Source organism: Canis lupus, chromosome 2 (assembly GCF_011100685.1).
Source record: "Canis lupus familiaris isolate Mischka breed German Shepherd chromosome 2, alternate assembly UU_Cfam_GSD_1.0, whole genome shotgun sequence".
Taxonomy (NCBI): Eukaryota; Metazoa; Chordata; class Mammalia; order Carnivora; family Canidae; genus Canis; species Canis lupus.
The window spans coordinates 34380769-34401479 of NC_049223.1; the positions used below are offsets into that span (position 1 = coordinate 34380769).

The 20711-nt window shown below is 43.1% G+C and overlaps 1 protein-coding gene across 6 annotated transcripts in view; it reads right to left on the reverse strand.

The window, feature by feature from the left end:
- Positions 1 to 20711, reverse strand: part of NRG2 (neuregulin 2) — a 246465-nt gene that overhangs the window by 169723 nt on the left and 56031 nt on the right. For 5 of the 6 annotated variants that reach the window (XM_038530316.1, XM_038530315.1, XM_038530311.1 and 2 more), the window contains one exon: positions 8630 to 9423. In XM_038530316.1, the coding sequence (XP_038386244.1) occupies positions 8630 to 9356 (727 nt within the window). In that variant the 5' untranslated portion in view covers positions 9357 to 9423. Of the gene's footprint in view, positions 1 to 8629; positions 9424 to 20711 lie in introns of those variants that run through there. The other variant, XM_038530313.1, reaches the window with a different exon arrangement.

Below are 20711 nucleotides of genomic sequence, written 5' to 3' on the forward strand. Positions count from 1 at the left end.
TTCCCTACACTGAATCTATATATATAACCCACTCTCTTCTCACCACCTCCGCCAGCCCAGGTCAGGGACTCTCAGCTGAAATAAACAGGAACACCTGGGTTAAAATATAGTGGGTGGGGACACCTGGGGGGTGTTCAGCGGTTGAGCGTCTGCCTTCGGCTCAGGGAGTGATCCCACAGTCCTGAGATTGACTCCCACATTGGGCTTCTCCCTCTGCCTATGTCTCTGCCTCTCTCTCTCTCTCTCTCTGTCTCTTATGAATAAATAGATAAAATCTTTTATAAAAAATAGTGGCTAGTGAAATTTTCCCCTTTGCCTGCCTGTATAGTCCCCTTCTAGAACTTAAAATCTTCACTTACTAGCCTTCCTGCTCACATTGGTCTAATAAGATTTTGTTAATAATTAACTTTTCTTAAACATTTATTACTGGGTGCGTGTTAATCATTCTACATGTATTATCTCATTTAATACTAACAGCTATTCTATTAAGTGCTATCATTATCCCCATTTTATAGGAAACTAAGACACAAGCAATAATTGACCCAATTATCACCTGGCTAGAAAATGCAGAAGATGGTTTCCAAACTCAGGTCCATATTGCTGTGGAGCCCAAATTCTTAGTCATTACACCATACAAAAAATCTTCAGCTAACTTTGTAATTAATAGTGAAAGTCTGAGGGGCACCTGGGTAACTCAGTGGTTGAACATCTGCCTTCAGCTCAGGTTGTGATCCCGGGGTCCTGGGATCGAGTCCTGCATTGGGCACCCCCCAGGAAGCCTGCTTCTCCCTCTGCCTATGTCTCTGTCTCTCTCTCTGTGTCTCTCACAAATAGATAAAAATAAATTTAAAAATAATAAAAAAATAGCAAAAGTCCAAATGCTTTCCACCATGATAGAACAAGGTTGTTTGTCCTCATTGCTCTATTCAACATTGTCCCTGGCAGCCCTAGCCAGTGCAATAAGGAAAGAAAAAGAAATAAAGACAGATTAAAAAGGAAAAAGTAAAACTGTCTTTTTTTCACTGACAACTTAGTCATGTACATAGAGAAAGGAATCCGAAGAAACCTATGCAAATTACTAGAACTAATAAGCGAATTTATTAAGGTCACAGGATACAAAGCCAATATTTTACAAATTATCTTTCTATATGCTAGCAATTAATCACTGGAAAACAAAAAAAATACCCTTAACAGTAGCATCCAGAAAACATGAAATACTTAGGGATAAATTTAACACAGTATGTGGAAGACTCATTCACTGATAACTACAAAACATTACTGAATAGCTTTTTTAACATAAGCCTTCAAATACTACTTGTATAATTACAAATAAAGTCAACAGCCTAGCATTCATGACAGTTGAAAATATTACCATCTCCGACCTCTCCAGACTCCTCATCCAGTTCTTTCTTTCATTCTGGTTATTTTGTATACTATAAGCATACCCCTCTACTAAAGAAAATGCTGCTCTCTCCTTTAATTTAATCAGTCCCTCTCAGTCTATCCCTATACCATCTGTACCTCAACTATCTCTGAATATTAGAATCCCATCTCAAACTACTTCTCCAAGAAACTTTGTTTACTCCTCTAAGATCTTCTTTTTCGCTAAGATGATTCCTCTACTCCCCAAAGCACTATGCTAGTATATCTTATGGCATTTACTGTACTCTGGACTAAAGTGCTGCTCTATCTTCGTCCTTCTAGACTGTAAACCACTTGATGACAGGGATTGTGTCTGATACAACTACCCTGAAGTACCTAGTTCTTTATTTTTTTGAGATTTTATTTATTTATTAATGAGAGAGAGAGAGAGAAAGGCAGAGACACGGGCAGAGGGAGAAGCAGACTCCACGCAGGGAGCCTGATGTGGGACTCCATCCTGGATCTCCAGGATCACGCCCTGGGCCGAAGGCAGGAGCTAAACCGCTGAGCCACCCGGGCTGCCCTCCTCTCACTCACTTCTGAGGACTGTTAGCTCAGTTCGGCTTCTGTTAGTTGGACCAATATCAAGATCGAGACGAAGTAAAACATCCTAGCCCAAAGGACAAAGATAGATCCTCAGTCTGAATAAACAGATCAGGGAGGGAAGAGGAGGGGTAAGCCAATGTCATCAGCACAAGGCAGGAAATCTATGAAAAAGCAAAGGAGAACCATTAAAGATTCTGTTTCTGAAGACAGAATAAAAAGCAACCTGAACATCACATTTTGGGGGAGGGAGTTTTCTAGTAGAATATAGAAACCTCTAGGATAGATTCCCCACCACTCTGGAGATCTACAAGGCTAAAAGCAGTATTAACCACCTACCTCCAGCCCACCCCAGGAGGCAAGCAGCACAATCAGGTCCTGAACAGGGACAAAGGGAGGAGGTAACAGGCTCTGTCCCAGAGAAGGTCCCTGGAGAGGCTACTTGGATCTCACTATAAGCACAGAATGGGAAGGGAATGCTGCTGCAGAATGGAGTTCAGATGCCACACTTGACCAGACTCAACTAGCCAGAGAAAGAAGGTTCTTTAACTTAACCCCGTTTCATAATTACCAAAAAATATTACAGCTGATTAACAGTGGATGCTCTCCATCAATGTGAATCTCGGTCTTTTGACCCCAGATTGCAAAAGCTTTGCAGCTCTTTGCCGAGTACAGGATGTCCTCTTGCATGTCATTGTAATGCCTTGTAATCATCCTCCAGGTTTGCTACAGGTCCCATATAGCACGTGGAGCTCCAAGCACACCAAGATTCACTTGGGTGCATTGCTGTTTTTAAAGGAGTCTAGGGGATCCCTAGGTGGCTCTGCGGTTTAGCGCCTGTCTTCAGCCGGGGATGTGATCCTGGGGTCCCGGGATCTAGTCTCACGTCGGGCTCCCTGCATGGATCCTGCTTCTCCCTCTGCCTGTGTCTCTGCCTCTCTCTTTCTCTGTGTCTCTCATGAATAAATAAATAAAATCTTTTTTAAAAAAAGGAGTCTAATTTCACAAACTTGTCATAAGCTAGCACTTCCACAGTCAATTCACCTACCTTCCCCAGTTTTCTAAAGAGTTCGCTATATGTCTCTTGAAATTCATAAACTGACCTTATTTCTATGTGCTAATTCCAATAAGTGAGTGGGAAGAGAAGGTTAATTACTAGAAACAAGTAAGACAAAAATCCCCCATTTCAAACACATGCCTTCCAAACTCAAAACCTGGAGGGAAAACTATTTTATTTTTGGTTCAAATTATATTACCACCACTTCAGACCTTCAAAAGACCCCAGAACAAGTGGTTAAAAGACAGCACAGGGGACATTGATACCATCGTTCCTTTTCCAAATCAAGGTGCAAAATTGCCAGATGCCACTAAGCCACCAGGATTTAGAGGGTTAGAACCTTCCACCATTTCCATTTCCATATTTGCTTTTTTTCCCAAGTATTCAAGTGGCAATTTCCTGATACTCTGAAATTTTAACACCGCTTTCAAATCGGTTACCTTAAAGGTACTTCAAAGTAGTATTCAAGTGGATAATTCCTCCTAGAATTGTACCAGCAGTATAGGAATATGGTCAAAATCAAACTCTTCATCAGCAACTGGAGTCTTTGTCTTGACTTCTAAATGAAAAATCAAAGCAATCCCGCACTGTGGGGTTTTCTCTTTCCACATATGGAATCATATGATTTTTCACGTGGATTCTGTTGTGAGATTATCAAGAGTGTGAAACAGTAGGAATTGCTGTAAGGGCAGATCTGCTGCCCTGAAGCTCAGTGACAAATCCTTCCATCTATTCAATGATTCCAGTTACGACTCATCACAAAATCCACTGTCACAGAAAACTTCTTAATGGCAAAGTATCTGAAAACAACTTGGTATTTTTATTCCTGACCCTAGGGTTCTATTTGTGAAGTGGGGGTAGTGATTAAGATCTTGAGTTAGGTTAAAAAATCAAGTATATATATATATATATGTTATATATATATATTTCTATATATATATAACATACACATATATGTAATATATACGTGTATATTTTATATATAATATATACACATATATTGTGTGTATATATATATATATATATATATATATTACTTGGGAAGAATTTACCATAAAATTGACTTAGTGGCAAAATTAACATTTTCCATCTGTTAAGAGAAAAACATAAAGACTACTCTAACAAACATTTTGCTTTTAGAAAAGTACACATTTAAGAATATGTTCTTTTTCAATTGCCTTAGGGATAGATAGCTGAGGACAGGGCTAAGAGGGAGACTTTGGACCACATATTCATATGCACTTTCTGGATTGAGGTATATAAATATAATTTTATAAAGGGGGAAGAAACAATGCATTTGCTATTGGGAAATAAGACGAGGGGCCCCTGGGTGGCTCAGTGGTTGAGTCTTTGGCTCAGGTCGTGATCCCGGGATCCGGAATCAAGTCCCACATCTGGCTCATGGCAGGAAGCCTGCTCTCTCTCTGCCTATGTCTCTGCCTCTCTCTGTGTGTCTCTCATGAATAAATAAATAAATCTTAAAAAAAAAAAAAAAAGAGAAAATAAGATGAAAATGTCCTAGATAATAAAAGATGGAAAATAGGATTGGGACCAAGAAGTTAGTCACCTTAGTCACCTACTTAGTTCATATACCACCCTCTCTAGCTCCCAAAATATTTGTTAATTCAAACTGATAGTTGTTTTATTTTTATTTTTGTTTTGAGAGTGAGGGAGGGGTAATCTACTCTCAAAAAAAAACAAAAAACAAAAAAGGGTGGGTCCTCTTCAGCAAGACCTTTATTCTCCTCTACTCAAATCCCATTAACACTAATCAGCACAATGATGAAGCGCATTGTGGTTAAGTACTCTAGTTGATAACCATCCTTTGGAAAAAAGGTTCCCATAGCGACAGGTAAAGGCAATCATCAAATAGTTTTTCAGAACAAGACTTGGTGTCACAGATGAAAGAGTTAAGATTGTTTTAGCATTAGTCTGGAGCCTTGCTTTTTCAACTTCACTTTACTTTATCCACTCAAAAGACACTTAGGAGAGTCTCTGTATACACCAGGCACAGTACCAACATCAGGGGCCAGGAGAGGTAGGAAAAGGACCTCAAAGATAAGATATGGTTTCCACCCCCCAAGAACTTCAATCTGCTGAGGAAAGCAGCTACTAATGACATTATGATGGTAATTCTACCCCTCAATCTATAACCAAGGCTTGTCCTCCCCACTAGGAATGGTCAGTTTCTAGACTAGTTTCACTTTCCCATCTTCAAGCTGCAGCACAGCTGGGTTTCCAGCTGACTAGAGAAGAAAAGATTCTTTAAATAAACAGCATTTTAAAAATATGCAGTCGCTTTTGCTATACTCAATTTTTGTGAACCACCTTTCTCTAATACGTGAATCTAGTTGTCAAATTAATTAAAAACTATCCTAAAGAAGGTAAAGTCCCCCTGGAATACACCTTTTCCATCTTTAACAACAAAGGATACTATACATTGGAAGAAAACTGAAATCAGAAAGTACCAAAGGAAGAATGATTTTTTTTTACGCTATCTGCTGTGTCTATGCAACAAAGAGACAGCTTAAAACCATATATATAGGAAAGCAGCAAGATAGGGTGTGATTATACCAAAATATATGCGACCATTGTTAAAAATGCAGGACTAAAAAAAAAAAAAAAAATGCAGGACTATTTGCAGAACAGGATGCTTTTATAGCATTGTACCGAGTTGCTAATCCCTAAGCCTCCTTTCTAACTCTTTTTCCTCTCCCTGCTACAGAAGGCACATAAAACACCTCCCTGAATGCAAGCTTCTTAGAAATGCAAAGATTTTACTCAACTCTTTACCACCAGAGGTAGTAATTTTGGATGAATGATACACATGAGATCTATAAAAATACCCCTCTGGCAGATATTGCTATTCCAGCCAGACTTCACAGGCTTCAAATCAATATTACACAGTGGCAGTGAAATTAGCCATTCATAAGGACTTTCTAGAAAGGGTCTGGTATGACCCTTCATTGATGCTACTGAGGCATGTGCTAACTTTTAAGCTCAATATCCCTTCATATGATGCATTGGCCCAAAGTCCTGGCCCACCAAAATACACACCTTTCTAGATGATCTCCCTAGGAACCACAGCTCAGACACATTCAGAGCTAAAACTGGCTAAACAAAGTAACAATTCAACCACAGTTGCTCAATATAACAGGCATGATGACAGTTTCTGAGTGCCAGTTTCCCTATTTTGCAATGGGCAAATCTGCTCCAAGGAGAAAATGTTCCCAATGACCCTGTGGCCCAGAGGGCTTTCTTTAGAGATAGAAAACAGAAAATGAATTTGTTAGTTATTTCCTGCTGAGCACAAGGAAGGTGTTGTGGTTAGTTAGGATGATTTGTTTCCTTATTTAATATACTATCACCAGTGCATATTTTCCTTAACCCCATAGTAAAAAATAAGAAAATGCAGTTTATGCTCTGGCATCTAGTCACCAGTTCCATAAATTTCCTCTTACAAGTATGTCCTTTAATTTCTAATCCCCTTATATAAAACGCCCCCTCCCAAACTGACACAGATCTATATGCTATCAACTCAAACCCAAATTGTTTGCATTCTCAAGTGTTTACTTCAAGACTCACTCCTGCTCCTTGGCAATTTGCAGGGTGGGAGGGCCTTCTCTTTAGCAGGGATTGCAGTATTTGCCGAGAACTCTGCTACTACACATGCTACTTCAATAAAATACGGTGATCGTAACCTGAAAGCACACAACAGTATTTCTGACCTCCAAATTGTTCATGATCTCTACATTCAACTCTCAAACTCTCACCAAAACAAACAAGGTATAATTGCTAAAGAGGGAAGGGGAGAAGGAGGAGGAGGAAGACAAGGGATTATCTGACAAAGACCATTGGGTCTCAGTGGACCAGACCAGGGATTATGTGGTGATGTGTACCATGCATGTTCAGTCAGGAGCAACACACTGAAAACCAAAACAGAAGCTGTCCTTGGACAAGGCTCAATAAATGTTTTTACTATCTATTGCCCACTGCACAATACAGTTCCACAGCTCCCCTCAGGATCTCAGATAAAATCCTTTACAAAATAAAAAATTAGAAATTCCTAACTGGTCCTGACTTGTTGTCAGAAAACACTTAAGAGCACGAAATCAACATTAAAGAGCAGTCAACAGGATTCCTCAGAACAACGCCAGAGAGAGAAATTGCTGTTACCACCAAAGTTTTCCCCTCCTTATTAAGATACTTCACGATTCTTCTGATTGAAATGGCCACAGTTTAACATAGTGCCCAGATACACTGCCACCACTACCTGAAAATTTGTCTCTTGAAGGACAGGGGCGGGGGATGGGGTCAGAGGAGGAAAGCTTCAAAAAGTCAAAGGCATTGATCTAAAAAGATGAGGGCAGCAAAACTTCCTATGAGCTGTTCCACATTCTTTGCTTCTCAAAGCCTATCTAGAACCCCTTGGTAAACTGGTAAACATGCCAACTTCGACAACAGTTCAGGACATCTATCATAATTCAGTGACCACACAGCTCAGAGTCACACAGCAAGCACCAAAATCAGCCTTAGTTGGGACAAAAGGAATAGCCACAAGACAAGCTAGCACCAAATACTCCAGTATGAGGACGATGTGGTTTGAAATTTCTCACTGAAAAATAAGTACTAGGTTCAGAGATGAGAAACAAAAGCCCGTAAGCTGATATGTCTTTGACTTTGGACAGGCGAGACCTCCACTCCTGACTACGGAGGTCCAGGGACTTCAGTGTTTTGTTTCTGATCACCTGCATTCCTGGGCTGCGCCCAACATCAGAAGGCTGAGAGATGCAGTCAACACATCCTGCCAGTAAGATGTCAGAGCTCGAACTTACAGCATTCAGCAGAAGTTGTTACTCTATGTCATTGTCATCACGATCAACGGATCTAGTAAAATCTCTCAGAAAACAGCCGAAAGATGGGTCTGCTCCCTTGTCCTAGAGGTTAAGAGAAGGCTGTGCTCACCGCCTCGCACAGATAGGCAATCACGGTGAAGAAAACCCCCGAGCCACACGGAGGACGAAAACAGTAGCAGAAAAAGTCCAACTCTGCCTGCGCCAGCGGTGTGGATGAGCAGAACCCGGAGCCCGGGAGAGGCAGGAGGGGGCGGGGGCACCATTCCCTGGGAGAACTTGTGAGCGGAGGCCTTCACCGTCTGAGAGTCTGGCCAGCTGCTCCTGCAGACCCTGGCCAGCCGGAATGAGGCAGGCTCGTGGGAGCTGGGCAGGCGAGGCCTCCGAGGGTCACTCCTGACTCACCGAGCCTCGGGCCAGCACCACCCGGACTTCTCCGTTTTTCCTGCCGCTACTGGGCTATGATGGCAGCTTTCCAGCTCCACATGCCATACATCAGCCGCAGATCGCTGCTGGCACAAGCCAGCGCCTTCCCCCGCCCCCCACCCCTGGCACACTTTGAGCCTGATCCTCCTTCTCCCCGACCCCAACCCCCTCACCCACCCGGGCCAGGCGCCCTGCCCAGGGGCGGCCCCACCCCCCAGCAGCCGGGCGCTGCCAGGCCTGGGCACCTGCAGCACCTCCCCGCCCCACCCCCATTTTCCACCACCTCGCCCCTCCCCCCTTTCCCTAGCAGAGGGAGGGGGCGACTCACCGCAGTCAGTGCACAGGATCTTGCCCACCTCTTTCTTGAGGTTTTTGCCGTTCGTGTCGATGGGGGCAAAGGCCGTCTTAAAGACTAAGGGCTGCTCCGTGGGCTCCAGGAAAAAGATGTAGCGCTGGTTCCTTTCGAGCGGCGCACAGGAGCCCACGCTGATCACCTGCTCGCGCTGCAGCCCCCCGCTCCGGAGCGGCCACTTGTCCAGCACCTTCACCAGCGCCACCCGACCCGAGGCGGGCGGCTCGCGGGTGCTGTTGGAGCCGGAGCCGCCGGCCGGGGCCAGCCCCTGTACCTTGCCCTCCACCACCACGGGCGCCTTGTATGCCTGGTCCTGCACCGACTTGAGGCTAGGCGAGTAGCAAGCGAGCGACACACCGAAGAGCAGCATGGAGAAGCCGGGGGCCGGGTCGTGCCTCATGCCGCCGGCGGCTGCGGCTCGAGAGCGGGCGGCGGCTCTCCGGGCTGCGGGGCTGCGGGGCTGCGGCTGCTGCGGCGGCCGCGGCTCTGGGGGCGCAGCGGGACGGGAGATGCTGCTGTTGCTGCTGCTCCTGCTGCTGCTGCCGCCGCCGCCGCTGCTGCTGCTGCTGCTCCTCTCGCTGCTGCTGCTGCTGCTGCTGCTCCTCTCGCTGCTGCCGCTGCTGCTGCTGCTGTCGCTGTAGCTGCTGCACCGAGCCTTCTCCAGTGGCGGCGGCGGCAGCGCTGAGCAGCAAACCTGCCGCATCTGGCCAGGCCATTTGGGGGGCTCCGCCGCTCCGCCGCCGCCGCCTTGGGAGGGGAAACAGAGCCCGCTAGAAAACCGGAAACAGCGTAACGTTAGCGCCTCGTAGCCCTCCGCCGGCAGCCGGGGGAGGCGGCCCAGCCAGGGCAGGGGACAGGCGGCGAGCCGGCCGCGATGCGCAGCGCGGAGCCGCGCGACGCTCCCACCCTGCGCGCCAGGACCTGGAGGAGGATGCGGAGAATAGGACGCCCGCCCACTTGCTCTCTCGCGCCCCCTCTACCCCCGAACCGAGTGAGGAGCGCCGCTTCTGCAGGGGGAGCTCGAGACTGCACTGCTTTAGCGCCCGGTTTCTCGGCCCGCAGGGGCGCGGGAGGGATCGTTCTACCTTTGCTCCTGCGATTTATGGGCAGGACAGTGGGAGAGTACGTGGGGAGAGGGCGGAGTAGAGAAAAAGAATTCTGGCACTGTCCTATGAACGTGGGAGTGGGACACAGGGCGTGCCCCTGCCTTCGGCCAGCGGCTGGAACAGCCAGGGAGATTACCACCTCCTCGGTTGTCCCCTTACCCGGGAGGACCCCAGAGGCCCGCCCCTCATCGAGCCCACGTGTTCGGTCCTGCCACCGCCTAGTGAGCTCTAGGGATTCAAGTGGAGGTGAAGAAGGATTCCGGTCCCGTCATTTTGGAAAGAGTTAGGGCGACGTGCAGTCTTGTCTCGGCATTGGGGACACCTAACTGAGCGTGGTGGCTGCAGCGGGTCCAGTCCCTGAGAGTCTTCTGGGCTTTCTGCACCGGCCAGGCAGGACCAGGCTACATGCTGTACAACCTCATCTTTTAAAAAGCTGTTCCCATGGGAAGTGGGGGCTTCTTGGGGGCCAACTCCAGAGCCAGAGCCTGTCAGGGCCAGAGGCTTCTCCGTAGGAAATGGTTGCCTTTTTAAAAGTCTGGTCCTTGCGAGGGGCAGGAAAGTTTGATCCACTGGAGCCAACGTCTGATTTTAAGAAGCAAATCCATCATCCATTCTCCTCCTGTCAGCTCTAGGGAGTTTTCAATTCCCAGAGTATATCCTTGAAGGATGTGGAGCTCAGGAATTCCACTCAGGTCTTGGAAAGTTTTATCCCTGCCTGGGCCCTGCAGGAAATGGGCCCAGGGATGTCTGGCTCAGGCTTAGACCGCTATTCTGGAAAGGAAGGACACAGCTAGACCTTTCTGCTGGCTAAGAGACACCTCAAACTTAATTTAATATCCAAAGCCAACAGCATCGTTTCTCCCACCCATTCCAAATGTCCTATACTTGTTAATGGCAGCATTTGATACTTGGCCACCTGATCCATTCCAATAAGTCTCTTAGTCTCCTCTCATTCTGTTTTAGCCAATCAATCACCAAGTCTCTCTGCTGTACCTTTTAAAAAGTCTCCAGCATATCTAGCTCCTCTCCAACTCTGTTGTGAATGCCTTAGGTCTGAGTGTTCATCATCTCCCACCTGGACTACTGCAAAGCCTCCTAACTAGTTCCCCCACTGCCTGCCTCATCAGCCTCTTCCAGTCCTACCACTGTCAGAGTCATCCTTCTAAAAATAAAATGTAAATATGAGTTGGCTATGCCACTGCTCTCAGGAGTCAAGTCCAAACTCTTCAGCATGACTCTTCATGGGCTCCGTCTACCTAACCAGCTCCGTACTCTGGGAGCCAACCCTCTACCCTAGAAATTCAGCACAATGTGCTGTTTTGTGCTGTGCTTCTGCATATAGTGTCTCTTGTATCCAAAAAAGCTGGGATGTGTTCAGGGGAGTCCTTCTACCTTTCTCTTCATATTTCCAAAGAAGGGAGAAAATGTCCACTCAGCAGTAAAGAAAAAGATAGGAAGAAGTTTCCAGGTTTTTTCTATCTCCTCATTCACTTCTCCCCAAAATTGGGGAGCAATTTATATTTAAAGGGACAGAGTAGGGCAGCCCGGGTGGCTCAGCGGTTTAGCGCCGCCTTCAGCCCAGGGCCTGATCCTGGGGACCTGGGATCAAGTCCCAGGTCGGGCTCCCTTTGTGGAGCCTGCTTCTCCCTCTGCCTGTGTCTCTGCCCCTCTCTCTCTCTGTCTCTAATAAATAAATAAAATCTTTTTAAAAAAGAAAAAAAACTGAGCTGAGAAGAATTTGAAGGGTGTAGATTATGTGAGGTTACAAGTATAAAGTGCTTAGAACGATGCTTGATACAGAGTAGGGGCCAAAATTAATGTTGAATATCACCGATAACTTTCTTCTACCAGTGGTTCCCCATCTTAGCATTGAGAATCTCTAAGCGACATGTAGTTAATGTATGTTTGGACTTTCTGTATATTAATAAATACAATCTAACTTTTCAATAGTAGATGGCACTGTGATGAATAAAAATACCCATTCTCTCTTTTTTTCACATATCCAGTTGAAAGTGTAAGACATTGTTAAGTATGAAGAACAGTGGAAAGATCTGCTATCGTTTTGTCTTTTGGTAAAGGACATATATGCAAGTATTTATAAAGCATAGATTACCTTTGAAAGGACACAGCAGAAATTGAAACAACAGTTGGCTCTGGGAAGGGCACTGCGTGGCAGAGTAGAGTGCAAGTTCTATTCCCTTTTGTACCTTGTGAATTTTCTATCAGGCTACTATACTATACTACCTACTCAAAAAACATATTTGAGAGGATCCTCTAACTTCTTACCATTGCTAAATTTTTACTATGTAGGTTGTCAGTCAAAAGCTACTTAAGGGGCAGCCTGGGTGGCTCAGCGGTTTAGCGCCGCCTTCAGCCCAGGGCCTGATCCTGGAGACCTGGGATTGAGTCCCACGTTGGGCTCCCTGAGTGGAGCCTGCTTTTCCCTCTGCCTGTGTCTCTGCCTCTCTCTCTCTGTGTCTCTCATGAATAAATAAATAAATATTTTTTAAAAAGAATTCCTGTTCCTACCTCTGCCTCTCTTTCTGTGTCTCTTGTGAATAAATAAATAAAATCTTTAAAAAAAATTTTTTAAGCTACTTAAAATAGAACTGTTATTTTATGGGATTCCTTGAAATTATTTTTGCCTTCAAATTAGATTCTCATGCTAAAAAGAGTTGGGAATTAGTGTATTAAAATTTTACCCTCTTTAGAATGCAAGTTAAGTTTTGAGAACCCAACAGACTACTAGAATTCCTGTGCTCACAGAAGGGGGGACTTAGGCAAAGATTTCTAAGGAGAAGAGAAATACCTGTCCAGGCTTTCTCCCAGGGTGTGATGTATATGAGTATAAGCTTCCAGAATTAATCTCAAGCATTTTGTGTGGAAAAATACAGTATTTGGTTTCCTAGGACAGCCCAATTCTATATTGGCTCTTTCCTGGGGATCAAAGTGAATTAGTACATATGTTTTAGAAAATAAATCTTGATATTCTGAACCTGCTAACTATTCATCATAATTCAGTAATTGATAGTAAAAATAATAATAGCCACATTTATTAATGGCCTATTGTTTGTTGGGAGCTTCATGTTTATATTTCCATAACTCAACAGCTTTGCATTTTACAAATTGAGGAGACTTATAGAGGTTTAATAACTCGCCCAAATGACAGGCAGAGTTGGGATTCCCATCCAGGCTTGTCCATTGCCAGAACACTTGCTTTGTGCACACCACCTCCACGGCTCTCTGCCTCACTGCATTGTCGTCTGAAAGGTCTCTGATTTCTCCCAACTACTTCCACCAGTGACACACTATTTAAAATTTACACCACTAGAGAACAAGGGTTGTACGTATCACTTTACAAAAAAGATGAGGAAGATTGAGACACTGAGAATTGAAGTGACTTTCTGAAGATCACAAAGCCATGGATAGGGCCAAGATTTATCACAAACTCAAGCTCACATTTTTGGGAGCTTCTTGGTCAGTTTTATTTTTTTTCTTTCATTTGTTTTTTATTTTTTCAGCTTTATGGAGGTACAATTGACAAAACTGTAACATATTTAAAGTGTACAAGGCAATGATTTGATAGACATATACGTTGTAGAAGGATTCCTAGAATTGAGTTAATTGCCACATCCATCACCTCATATATTTACTTTTTTTTTTGGTAAGAACATTTAAATTCCATTAATAAATTTTGGTTATATAATACAGTGTAATCAACTATAGTCACCATGTATACATTAGATCCTAAGAGCTTATTCATTTTATAACTGAGAGTTTGTACCCATTTACCAATCTCTCCTCAGCCCAAGGCAACCATCATTCTATTCTTTCTATAAGTCTGACCTGCAATTCATTTTATCTCATTGTTTTATTTTGTCTTGGTTTGTTTTGTTTTGAGATTCCACACAGAAATGATACCATGTAGTATTTGTCTTTCCGTCTGGCTCATTTCACCTAGCATAATGAACTCTAGATTCACTCATGGTGTTGCCAATGGCAGCATTTTCTTCTTTTTTAAGACTGAATAACAATTTTATAAAGAGAGATATATCACATCTTTATCCATTCATTCATTGATGTACATTGGGTTTCTATACCGTGGCTATTGTGAACAATACTGCAATGAACATGGGAGTATAGATATCTCTTCAAGGTAATAAATTTGTTTCTTTTGGATCAAGCTTACACTTTTGAAAAGAATAACACGAAAAAATGGAAAGCCAGACCTGTTGACTACACCATGGCTCCCCACCAGGTTCTGAAAAAACTGGTTCATGGTAGCAGTGGGCTGTGTCACTATATAATAATCACTGAGAATAAAAACAGAAGTAGACAGAATGGTATAGACATTCTGAATTCAAGATAGAACACCCACATGAAAAGTTTGGCTTCTTCTTCCAGTCCCTCCTACACAAGATGGGCTTCTTCCAGCTTTAGTTGATTCAGTGGCCAGAAATGGCCATTCGACCAGGTTATATGAGTCGCTCTGACCAGGAGACCTGGCTTGTCAAGGAGATGTGTATGGTCTCTGTGTAGTCACCAAGTCTCACTTATCAAGCTAAACACTACAGGACAGTCTCGTTTTCTAAATAAAGGCATTTTGTAAACTTCATTTTTCTGCTTTTGAGATCTGTTTTCTAAATTTGGCTTCCAGAGTCACTCTCGGGTTCTGTGTGGTTAATTTCTTTTCCTCCAAGGATTTTAAAACAAGGGACGGAATAGAAAACAGATACTGAGAATCCGAGAATATTAGCACTGGGAAGGACTTTAGTGGCAATGTAGCCCAATAGCCTTCTTTCACGGAGGTAGACAGAGGCCATAGAGATGAGGTGATTTGCTCAATGTCACAAAGCCTAGTTAGTGGCAAAGACGGCTCTAAAAACCCAACTCCTTACCTGTTGCTATTTTGTCCACGGTTCAAAATCCTGGCCCCACCCCTACCAGAATGTGAGCTTGAGCAGGTCACTTCACCTTTCTAAGCCTGCGTTTCCTCCCCACAATTATATTGAGGTGACAGTGTATCTACAATGTACAATGTAGGAGTTTTTGAGGATTCAGTGAGATAATCCCTGCAACAAGCTTTACAGTATCCAGCACAGAGTAACTGGCTTAGCATGTGGGCCCCAGGCTCATATGGTCTACATCTGAATTCCAGCTCTGCCACTTGCTTCACTGACATTCTGGCCTAGTTACTTCACTTCTCTGCATCTCAGTTGCCTCAACTGTAAACTGGGTAGGGTGATAACATGTTCTACCTCACTATGATTATAATGAGTCTTAAATATAATAATATATGTAGCCTACTTAAAATAATGCCTGGCCTATGTTAGCTATTATTACTCTGCCTAGACTAACCACTTTTCTTACTTTAAGTAGCTGGACTTTACCTGAGCTGAACATTTTAAAACTAGCCATTTTCATATTTTTAAAAAGATTTTGTTTATGATTTATTTATTCATGAAAGACAAAGAAGAGAGAGAGAGAGAGAGAGAGGGGCAGAAACACAGCCAGAGGGAGAAGCAAGCTCCATGCAGGGAGCCTGATGTGGGACTTGATCCTGGGTTTCCAGGATCACGCCCTGGGCCAAAGGCAGCGCTAAACCGCTGAGCCACCGGGCTGCCCTATTTTCATATGTTTTGAACACATGCTAAAAATCTTAAGATTTTAGAACTTTAGAGCCTAAGGTTCTACTTGATATATGCATGCATGTATGCATGTATGCAATTGTAAGAAGCCACATCATTGAATGACCCAGCTCCCAATGAAGAGAGGACATGATTCAATAATTACTAGCCTAGGGCTATGTCAGGAGTCCAAGGGCTTCTACTCTCCAATTTCCTGAAAAGGGCAGCAACCCCTCTGTCTGAGTTCTTCCATCTGGGATAATAGTACTTATTTCTTCATAAAGTGCTTGGAGACCTTTAGATGAAAAGTGCTATATGAGCACAAATTATTATCTCTTTTCCAGATACCACTTTTAGATTCAAATCCAGAAACTCGCTAAAATAGACCACAGCAGAGGTATAATCTGAACACAGATTATCTGGTCTGTATTATCAGACCTGATCAGATAATCTGTTCACACTTCACACCATCATTAGTTTTCTTTTACATGGCAGAGCATATCTAATTGGTACTGGGGAAAAATGAAATGTCCTCAAGCTGGATGTCTTTGCTGGTTAACATTCAGAGATTTTGCTTCCCTCTGTTTTCCTGATTTGTGTATTTGGAATCCTCTCCTGAGGTCAACAGAAACTCTGAGGTTGATTCAGCTCTGGGGGCATGAAGCAGGCCAAGAAGAAGAAAGTGTTCTCTTATTCCCAAATCCTTGGGCTACTGTATCTTGGAGTGTCCAATTCAACCTTGTCTCTACCTCATAAATGGTCAAAAATGTTAATACTTCACCTTTCTTGAATTTTCATTCCAATTTATAAGCTCATTTATTCATTCTACCAGAAAGCATTTATTGAAAACCTACTATGCATACTGATGCTAAAGAAATAATTGTCAGGATTCCTGTTAGCTAGAGTTAAAAATTAGGCAAAATTAAAATCAAGAGGTAGCACTTGCTCTTGACCTCTCCCTGCCCACCGCCAACACACACACACACACACACACACACACACACACACACACATTTCTCCTGTAATGTCACCCACTTTGCCTCTCAGGCTCAGTGACCCTCCATTCTTTCAACTCTCCCAATTATGAGGGCAGAAAGAGTTTGCTGGGAAAATGCTAGGTTCTCAATGTTTGCAGAATATGACAAGCTCAATTCCACTAAGGAGTTAATATCTATTAAGGCCTAATGCATTATCTCCTTAAGCTGTGCCTTAATTTCTAAAACATCCCACACTATTCATTCCAAAATGAAGTTACTGGGATCCCTGGGTGGCGCAGCGGTTTGGCGCCTGCCTTTGGCCCAGGGCGCGATCCTGGAGACCTGGGATTGAATCCCACATCGGGCTCCCGGTGCATGGAGCCTGCTTCTCCCTCTGCCTGTGTCTCTGCGCCTCTCTCTCTCTCTCTGTGACTATCATAAATAAATAAAAATTTTAAAAAAATGAAGTTACTTATTCCCAAAAAGGTTTCATTCATTCCTTCTTTTAAAAAATCCATTTGATTCATATTTATTTTGCATTTATCACTCAAAACTATTTTTAGTGCCTACTCTGGACCAAGCTTTATATGAGATACTGAGAAGACAAGTGCAAATAAGACATGTGAGATCTCTGCTCTTGAAGTGCTTATACTCTGAAAGGGGGTAGATGCTAAAAAGGAAACAACGACATCAAACATTTTAGGAAGACAAAGAAAAGAGAAAGATATTTTGTGAGTATGATTAGATTGGACATGACTTGGACAGACTGCCACTTGCAGGGATGGTGATGGTCTCTCTACAAAGGCAGTATTTGAGCTAAGATCTGAAGGAGGAAGAGGAGTTGTCACACAAAACTCCAGGGGCAGAGCGTTTGAGGCAGAGGGAAGAACAGCATACAAGAGGCAATAACAAACTCAACATGATCAAAGTACGGAAGGAAGGCCAGTGAGGTTGGAAATTGTTATAGTAAGGGGGAAAGCGTGGCATGGAATGAGGTTAGGGTGATCAGTAGGGATCAGACTAGGCTGAGCCTTGTACACTACAGTAGGTTTGGATTTTATTCTAAGTACAATGGGAGGTCATTGGGGGACTTGAGTGAGGGGAAAGACATGGTCTGGTGTACGTACAAAAGAGATGCACTCTTAAATATGGGGCAGACTGTAATGATTGTAAGAGTGGAAGCAAATAGAGCAGTTAGGAAGCTGTTACAGTAGTGTGGGTAGGAGGTGACAGTGGCTTAGACTGAGGTAGTGGCAGAGGAGATGAAAAATGGATGGAATTCAAAATGTAATTTAAAGGTAGAACCAACAAGACTTGCTAGAAGATTGGGTGAAGTGAGTACAGAAAATAAAGCAATTGAGGATGACTCAAATTTTGGCTTGAGTAACTGGACAGATCGGGATGGGAAACTCAGCAAGTAACATAAAAGGGTTGGAGGAAATAGACAATTCCAGTTTTGACATGCTAACATCTCAGATACCTATTAGACGTGAGGGTGGGAATTCACATATCAGCTGCATAGATTAAGCTCAAGCGAGAGGTCGGAGTTCAAGGTCTGAGCTAGGGAGTCAACACATGGATGTTATGTAAAGCTATGGAACTGAATAATGATGAAATGAGAAATTTAGTAGAGAAAATGATCTAGAACTACTGTCCAATAGAGATATATGTGAGACCCTATTTTGAATTTTCTTATAGCCTCATTTAAAAAGTAAAAAGAAACAAATGAAATGAATTTTAATAACCCAAAATATCCAGGGGGCACCTGAGTGGCTCAGTCAGTTGGGTGTGACTCTTGATTTTGGCTTGGGTCATGACCTTGGGGTTATGGAATCAAGCCCTGCATGGGGCTCCATGCTACGTGTGGAGCATGCTTAAGATTCTCTCTCTTCTTCTACTTCTGCCCCTCTCCCTGTGCTCTCCCTCTCTAAAAATAAAGAACCCAAATATACACAAAGTATTATTTCAATAGATACTCATATAATAAATTTTAATGAGATATTTTATATGCTTTTTTTCACATTTAAGCCTTTGAAATTCAGAGCACATTTTATACTTAAAGAAAATCTTATTTCACACTAGCCACATGTGGGTGGCTCAAGTCTAGAACTTAGCCCCGGAGCAACCCAACATTTAGAGATTGAATAGAGGGGGATGAGCCAGGAAAGGAGACTGAGCAAATGGAAGCCAAGAAGAAAGTATTATTTTAAAGACAAACCAGTCATCTGTATCCAATGTCTATAAGAGGCTGAGGATGAGAAAGAGCAATAGAATTTACCAACATGGAGTTCATTTGTGACCTTGACTAAAGTTTTTTCAGTGGAGTGATGGCTTCCTTCCAGGAAGCCAGGATGGAGTCAATGACAGGTAAGGAAGTGGTGACAGCCAGTAAAAACAACTTTTCAAAAAGTTTTGCTGGGCAGACAAGCAGAGAAATGAAGCACTAGCTGGGAGGGGAATGTAGAGTCAAGGGAATGTTCTTACCAAAACAGGAGATGGTAAAGGATGCTTCTACACTGTTGGGAATGTTCCAATAAGGAGAAAGAAATTGTTGTGAGAGAAAGGGCATAACTGAAGAGGGAGGTTCTTTGGAAGACAAGAGAAGATGAGCACAAGAGCCCAGAGAAGGGGGCTGCTCTTTGAGATGAAAAGTGATCCTTCTATTATAACTGGAATGAAGACAGGAATGTAGATACAATGTCAAAGTAAAGAAACAGATTAGCTTATAGATTTGGGTAACAAAAATCTTCATCTTAACATAAAGCTCAAGCCATAAGCAAAACAAAACAACAACAGCAAAAGATGCATATTTGAGAAATGCAAGCCAAAAAGTAAAAAGGTAGTATGTATGTGGGAAGGGAAAGATGGACAACTGTATTCTTTCTCTCTCTTTAAAAATAACAATTTGATTAATATAAGAGAAGACTGTACTTTTTTCGGGGTCTGAAATGTTGGTGTCCAAGCTCCAAAGTACTCCTTTCTCTGGATCAAACTACCTAGGAAACCCATCTAGTAGTCACAAGGTTGCTTGATGATCAATCCCAAGGCAATGAATAATCCTGAGGTCATTTCGAGCTGTGAAAACACTAGATAAGCTATCTCTGATACATATAACAGGGTATGCATGTCTGTCATATTCAGAGTCTCTCTCTCTCCAAATGGTATTGGAAAAAGTGATAAAATTTCATGATGCAATCTGTGGGACAGTCTACCTGAAGCCTATTTAATCTTATACCTATTTGGAAGTCCAGGACTTCCATGCATTTAAGAAATTTGAAAGACTACCAGGGGGGAAATATATCAAGCAGGATCTCAACAAGGAAATAAAATTGTACTTGAAACAATTTACTGAAAATACTTCACTAAAGTGACTATTTACAAGGATGTGGGCAGATCTAAAAGAAACAAAAGGTAAGTAGAGGCACCCAGGGACTGGGAAGAGTTTGTTAAAACCTTCCCTTCCCTGGACATGCAGGGGCAAGGTGAGGAAGCAGTTATAGGATCCCAGTGAGTGCTAGAACAATGTGGGGGGATGTTGTTGGCAGCCACTACAAGAACCTGGCACCAAAGTAGGGGGGAAAGAAGAGAAGAAATCCCCAATATCTTTCTTCCTCTTCTTCCTAGCCCTATGCAAGATTCTGCTGAACCCAATGGAAGCCAGAGGTGATATCCCACGGAGGTTGGTGCTCCAGGGTTCAGAGCAGCACTGGGTGGGTGGAGAGTGAATCTGGTGGGAGGTGGGGTGGTATGTGGAAATGGTGGCACACTGAGTATAATTAGCACTAGAAGAGGAGATATACTTACATGAAACAATTAAACAACTGAATAGAAATATCAACTATCAACTATGTATGGAGCACTAAGTATGTGATAGAGTTGAGGGGAGGGGAGGAGAGAAAGCCAAATAAAACTAGAATTGACAATCAGGCTAAAGTAACTCCGAGGTTTCAAGCTTTCATTGACCTTTCTTACTAGAACAGAGATTTGGAGGAGTGAGGGTTGATTATTTTGTCCTTCATTTTATTAAAGAAAGGAGTTTATTTCCCCTTTATTATGTATAAGGCAAAAAAAATCCTAAAAGTAGAAACATTTGTTTGATTGCTTAGAAAAGAAATCCTATGCAGATTTTCATATCCTATCATTCTCAGTTCTTCTGCTCCCACCTCCTCCCCCCTGCACCTCTGGAAAGAGGCCTAAACCTCCAGGAGACACTGCCTTACTGAGGCTTAAATGTAGACAAAAGCTTGATGCAGACATTTGAGGTCACTAATCTTCTGTCACCATATGGACACAATCAAACAGAAAGCAATACAGCATTGTGGTGAAGAAGGTAGGCTCCAAAGTCAGA